This window comes from Oncorhynchus nerka, linkage group LG18 (genome assembly GCF_034236695.1).
Source record: "Oncorhynchus nerka isolate Pitt River linkage group LG18, Oner_Uvic_2.0, whole genome shotgun sequence".
NCBI classification, from domain to species: domain Eukaryota; kingdom Metazoa; phylum Chordata; class Actinopteri; order Salmoniformes; family Salmonidae; genus Oncorhynchus; species Oncorhynchus nerka.
The window spans coordinates 64,900,789-64,907,947 of NC_088413.1; the positions used below are offsets into that span (position 1 = coordinate 64,900,789).

Sequence of the window (7,159 nt, forward strand, 5' to 3'; positions counted from 1 at the left end):
TCCCTAAACAAATACCCTTTACTACCACAACCCTAACATAAAACCTCTGGACCATCAACTACAAAAATGCTGATTCACTTTGAATTGATCTTAATGTCATTACCCACAATCCACCAGGGTTTCCCACAATGCAGATCCTGGCCTCTCACACACCAATACAGACCAACTGACTCCTTCGGGAAACATGGCACTGCAAAAAGCTCAAACCTGCAATGATCCTGAGTCTTTTCTTTGCCCCCCCCCCTGGTGTTATTCATTGATACAGTAATTGATATCTCCCACTGAGCTGTCCCCTCACTGCTTCTACCCTGCTGAGCCCCTGACAGGTGACTCATATCCTGGACAGGGAAATACAAGAGATTATCTCTCAGAACTATCAGAGGTCCAGCTGAGACAAACAACATCATACTAACGCTGTCTGGATTCAGGGCTGTCTGTCTGCTGAACATGAGCCTCTGATGGAATAGAGTGCCATATAAACAGCAGGCTTAGATATTGAGATCCATGCTAATCAATGAGCCTCATTGTTTGCAGTGTTTCTAAGTGTTAGAATGAAGCATAGCTGGTCTTTGGTTCTACACTGACTGATAATGACCATAAATCCTCTCTCTCTTCAATGGCTTCACTAAATCAGACTACCAGTGGACCTATGTCTATGTGTACATATCTGTCTGCTTATCTGTCAATCCCATCCATTTCACATTTTAGTCAATTAGCAGATGCTCTTATTCAGTGACTTCGTACTGGTCCCTTTCTTTCTTTCTTTCTTTCTTTCTTTCTTTCTTTCTTTCTTTCTTTCTTTCTTTCTTTCTTTCTATCTATCTATCTATCTATCTATCTATCTATCTATCTATCTATCTATCTATCTATCTATCTATCTATCTATCACATTGCTGTGGTTCCGGCAACATGGCTTCAGCAACGGACAGACTAGAACTAGAAGAGTGACTCACCTGTAGGTAGTGGCAGGGCCTGAGGTTGGGCTTGAGGTCTGTGGGCATCATGGGTTTCTCCAGGTTGAGGGAGGACTTCCTGTAGGCCTCCTTGGCCTGACTGACGGTCAGCGTTGACCAGGAGCTCCTCTTCATGAACTTCCCTTCAGGAGCCATGGCCACACTCTCACACGCGGAACACTTCACATCGTTGTTGCTCTTGGAGGTCTTGAGCGACAGGTCCCCGTAGTGGCTGTGGACAGAGTCGGGGTAGCAGTGGCTGCTGATGTGGTCCACATGTTGGCGTGACATGACACTGGGCGTCCGGTACGTACTGTCACTGTCCAGATTATCGTCTGAGCTCCACCAGCCCGCCACCCCGGAGCGCTGCTTACTGCTGCTGTCTGATGACTTACGCTCTTTGCTCTTGCTGCGCTTGCTGTGTTTGTGGTGTCCGTGGTGGTGATGATGGTGGTGGTGGGAGCCTTCCCGGTGCGAGTCTCCCTTGGTTCCGTTCATCTTGGACGAGCCCTCCAGGGAGTGGGACTTGGTGAAGAGCTTCTGGACAGAGTGGACCAGGTGTCGGATCCTCCCAGGGCTCTCGTTGCGGTGCTCCGTGGTGGTGGTGGATGCCCTCTGGTACTGCAACGTGTGGAAGCCATCACGGTGTAACGGAAGCTGCTTCTCAAACTGGTCTAGCAGGTTGGCTGGGATTCTGTTCATCTTACCGCTGCCGCCATGCGACGAGCCACACTCATCTCGATCCCGTGATCCACCGCCAACACCTCCTCCTCCTCCTCTACTACCACCATCCCGCGACCCGCTGCCGTCGTGGTGGGAGCTGTAGTGCATCCTGGGAAAGGTACTGCTGGAGATGGAGTGGTCTGTGTTGGCCATGGAGACGGGCATCGCCATGCACTCAGAGTGGATGGAGCTACGGGGGGAGCAGCGGTGGTGCTCCATGAGACAGCTCTCTGTGGGGCTGAGGAGGTATGAGGGGGTGCGGGACTCATGGTGGTCCAGGGAGTGGTCGCAGTCGGCCAGGCCGCAGGTGTGAGCTGAGGTGATCTGGAGCTGGCTGGGCCGGCCACCCGATAGAGCCTTCATGTTCCTGGGTGGAGGAGGGGAGTAGCTGTCTTCATCGAAGTGCTGAGAAGGAAACCATGAATACTGCTGGTCTGAGAGAGAGAGAGAGAGAGAGAGAGGGGAGGCATAGAGAGAGAGAGAGAGAGAGAGAGAGAGAGGGGAGGCAGAGAGAGAGAGAGAGAGAGAGAGAGAGAGAGAGAGAAACAGAGCAACAGATGCTGTGTAAATAGCTAAGAACAAATAACCTTCAGCAGTTGCAACAATCAAAACCCATGATCAAATCAGCTGCTTATCAAATGCCATTGTCACTACAGCAGCACAATGTAGTCAGTCACCTAGAACAACAAAGTGGAAATAGAGAAAGTAAGATCACAAAATGTCACAGTCCCACACACCTTTTATTCTCTACTCCCTCCCTCCCTTGTCTGTCTGTTGGTGCCAGGCTGTGAGGCGAGGCATGGCGAGGGAAGGGGGACAGGTAGCAGCTAGTGTTGCCATTTATCCATTGCAAAGTGAAATAATAGCCTATCATTTTGGAGCGGGGGTGTCATCCGTCAAAGCCCTGAGGAGAGCGTTTTGAGGTGCATCAGCGGACGAGCGTCCTTGGGAGGCGTCCTACCACCACGGCAGCCACATCGCTGGATTAAAACCACATTCTCTGTCATCTGTTTCCAAGGGCGGACATCCCAACCCACCTCTCTACAGCATTTAACTTAATCAGAGAATAGCTTTACTTTATTTAGACAACCCACTACCATTCTTTCACTCTAGTTACACATACCCTCTCCTTGAATAAAACAGAGACAAGGGGATGCCAGACAGAGACTGCAGAGACTACTAATGGAATAGTATTATTTTAATGTGTAGGGGATAGTGGGGTAAGTTGAGCCACCCTTGTTTCTACATTTACGTTAGAGTTATATTCTAGGAAACACAACATTTATAATTTCACCAAATATTGGATACACCAAGGATACAACCACATGGAAAAAGTGATTCGCAGGTTAGATCCAAAAAATGTATTTTCAACAAGTCAAATGAATGTATTGTGTTACAGGTTTCATGATGCGTGTATCTAAACCAAAGTAGATATTGTTAAGATTGTTCTACATATCAGTTGCGGTCTCTATAAACTTCAACGAGGTTCTTAACCTTGCATGAAAGTGCATCATTGTAGCTATTTTCTGGAAGCATTGTAGTACCTTCAGAAAGTATTCCGACCCCTTGACTTTTTCCAAATTTTGTTACGTTACAGCCTTATACCAAAATGAATTAAATAGCTTCTTCCCCACATCAATCCACACACAGTACCCCATAATGATAAAGAAAAAACAGGTTTTTCATTTTTTTGCTAATTAATTTTTACAAAATACGGAAATATCACATTTACGTCAGTATTCAGACCCTTTACTGAGTACTTTGTTGAAGCACCTTTGGCAGCGATTACAACATCGAGCCTTCTTGGGTAACACCTGTATTTGGGGAGTTTCTCCCATTCCTTGCTGCAGATCCTCTCAAGCTCTGTCAGGTTGGATGGGGAGCGTCACTGCAAGTTCGGGCTCTCGTTGGGTTCAAGTCCGGGCTCTCGTTGGGCCAGTCAAGGACAGTCAGAAACCTGTCCCGAAGCCACCCCTCCGTTGTCTTGGCTGTGTGCTTAGGGTCGTTGTCCTGTTGGAAGGTGAACCTTCACCCCAGTCTGAGGTCCTGAGTACTATAGAACAGGTTTTCATAAAGGATCTCTCTGTACTTTGCTCCATTCATTTTTGCCTCGATCCTGACTAGTCTTCCAGTCCCTGCCGCTGAAAAACATCCCCACAGCATGATGCTGCCACCACCATGCTTCACCGTAGGGATGGTGTCACGTTTCCTCCAGACGTGCCGCATGGCATTCAGGTCAAAGAGTTCCATCCTGGTTTCATCAGACCAGAGAATCTTGTTTCTCATGGTCTGAGAGTCTTTAGGTGCCTTTTGACAAACTCCAAGCGGGCTATCATATGCCTTCTACTGAGGAGTGGCTTCCGCCTGGCCACTCTACCATAAAGGCCTGATTGGTGGAGTGCTGCAGAGATGGTTGTCCTTCTGGAAGGTTCTCCCATCTCCACAGAGCAACACTAGAGCTCTGTCAGAGTGACCATCGGGTTCTTGGTCACCTCCCTGACCAAGACCCTTCAGCCCCTATTTCTCAGTTTGATCGGGTGGCCAGCTCTAGGAAGAGTCTTGGTGGTTCCAAACTTCTTACATTTAAGAATTATGGAGCCCACTGTGTTCTTGGGGACCTTCAATGGGCAGACATTTTTTGGTACCCTTCCCCAGATCTGTGCATCAACACAACAACATCCTGTCTCTATGCTCTATGGACAATTTCTTTGACCTCATGGCTTGGTTTTGGCACTGACATGCACTGCCAACTGTGGGACCTTATATAGACAGGTGTGTGCCATTCCAAATCATATCATTTGAATTTAACACAGGTGGACTCCAATCAAGTTGTAGAAACATCTCAAGGATGATCAATGGAAACAGGATGCATCTGATCTCACTTTTGAGTCTCATAGCAAAGGGATCTGAATTCTTATGTAAATAAGGTATTTCCGTTTTATATATGTTTTTAATTAGCAAAAATGTCTAAAAACCTGTTTTCGCTTTGACACTATGGGGATTGTGTGTAGATAGCTGAGGATTTGAATTTAATCCATTTTAGAATAAGGCTGTAACGTAACAAAATGTGGAAAAAGTCAAGTGGTCTGAATACTTTCCGAAGGCACTGTATGTGGACTAATATAGTCAAAATGTTTGCCTTGGGGTAAGTTGAGCCAATGGCCATGTGGTAAGTTGAGTCAATGACAAGTTGAGCAAATGTAAGTGTATTCTTCCCAGGCGTAATGCAAGGCATTATCGCTGGGATATGAGGCCTATGTTAAAAGTTGTTAAGTGTTAAGCCTGTGTTAAAAGATGCTTAAAATTATTAAAAGACGGAAATAGATTGTGATTGTGTTGAATTTTGTTTGGGGAATAAAGATAGATATGGTAGTGGTAATATTTCATTCAGTAAAGACATTTTCAGGCGGCTTAACTTGCCCTGTCCCACAGCTCAACGTACCCCAAGACACCACTTTATTTTGGACAAGATTTGTTTTCTAAACTGCAATGTAGATATCTTTGTTAAAGAAAATACTAAACAGTCATCACTAGCTGGCCTCCGCCCAGTACCTTGCCATGAACCTTAGACACTGTCACTAGCTGGCTACCAGCGGGTCCTCTACCCTGCACCTTAGACTGTTGCCCTATGTACATAGAGTCATTGAACACTGGTCACTTTAATTATGTTTACATACTGTTTTATCACTTTACAGTATATGTATACTGAACAAAAATATAAACGCAACATGCAAAAATGTCTAAGATTTTTCTGAGTTACAGTTGATATAAGGAAATCAGTCAATTTAAATAAATTAATTTGGACCTAATCTATGGATTTCACATGACTGGGAACACAGATATGCATCTTTTGGTCACATATACCTTTAAAAAAAGTAGGGACGTGGATCAGAAAACCAGTCAGTATCTGGTGTGATCACCATTTTCCTCATGCATAGCGACACATCTCCTTCGCATAGAGTTGATCAGGATGTTGATTGTGGCCTCTGGAATGTTGTCCCACTCCTCTTCAATGGCTGTGGGAAGTTGCTGGTTATTGGTGGGAACTGAAACACAGAGTAGTAAACGTCGATCCAGAGCATCCCAAACATGCTCAATGGGTGACATATCTGGTGAGTATGCAGGCCATGAAAGAACTGGGCCATTTTCAGCTTCCAGGAATTGTGTACAGATCCTTGCGACATGGGGCTGTGCATTATCATGCTGAAGCATAAGGTGATGGCAGAGGATAAAGGGTGATGGCAGAGGACAACGGGCCTCATGATCTCATCACGGTATCTCTGTGCATTGAAATTGCCATTGATAAAATGCAATTGTGTTTGTTGTCTGTGGTTTATGCCTCCCTCTCACCCACACAACGACATACACGTGGTATGCGGTTGTGAGACCGGTTGTATGTACTGGCAAATTCTCTAAAATGACATTGGAAGCGGCTTATGGTAGAGAAATTAAGCTCTGGTGGACATTCCTGGATTCAGCATGCTGATCGCAAAAACTGAGACATCTGTGACATTGTGTTGTGTGACAAAACTGCACATTTAAGAGTGACCTTGCATTGTCCCCAGCACAAGGTGCACCTGTTTAATGATCATGCTGTTTAATCAGCTTCTTGATATGACACACCTGTCAGGTGGATTGATTATCTTGGTGTAACGCTCGTCATTGCATGAAGAAGGAGTGGACCAAAGAGCAGCGTGGTACGTGTTCATGATAATTTATTTAAACTGAACACTGAGAGATCATAACAAAATGGAACAAACTGAAACAGTTCTGTCTGGTGCAGACACAAAACAGAAAACAACTACCCACAAAACACAGGTGGGAAAAAGCTGCCTAAGTATGGTTCTCAATCAGAGACAACGATAGACAGCTGCCTCTGATTGAGAACCACACCCGGCCAAACACAAAGAAATAGAAAACATAGAAATAAAAAAACTAGAATGCCCACCCTAGTCACACTTGGCAAAGGAGAAATGCTAAATAACAGTGACGTAAACAAATTGTGCACAATATTTTTGAGAAATACGCTTTTTGTGTGTCTGGAAAATTTATGGGATCTTTAATTTCAGCTGGTGAAACATGAGAACAACACTTAACATGTTGCTTTTATATTGTTGTTCACTGTATTCTAGTCATGGCTCATCCTATGTAAGTACTGCTGTACACACCTTTTCTAGTCATATACTGTCCATATTCCACACCATTATATACACTACCGGTCAAAACTTTTAGAACACCTACTCATTCAATGGTTTTTCTTTATTTTTACTATTTTCTACATTGAACATGGGGCGGCAGGTAGCCTAGTGGTTAGAGAGTTGGGCCTGTCACTGAAAGGTTGCTAGAACGAATCCACGAGCTGACAAGGTAAACATCTGTCATTCTGCCCCTGAACAAGGCAGTTAACCCACTGTTCCTAGGCCGTCATTGTAAATAAGAATTTGTTCTTAACTGACTTGCCTAGTTAAATAAAGGTTAACAAC

The 7,159-nt window shown here is 45.0% G+C and overlaps 1 protein-coding gene across 1 annotated transcript in view; it reads right to left on the reverse strand.

Moving 5' to 3' along the window:
* Positions 1 to 2,039, reverse strand: part of dlgap2a (discs, large (Drosophila) homolog-associated protein 2a) — a 79,419-nt gene extending 77,380 nt beyond the window's left edge. Inside the window, exon 1 of the mRNA XM_065004269.1 lies at positions 954 to 2,039. Within this exon, the coding sequence (XP_064860341.1) occupies positions 954 to 2,039 (1,086 nt within the window). The remainder of the gene's footprint in view (positions 1 to 953) is intronic.
* Between the last annotated feature and the right edge of the window lie 5,120 nt (positions 2,040 to 7,159).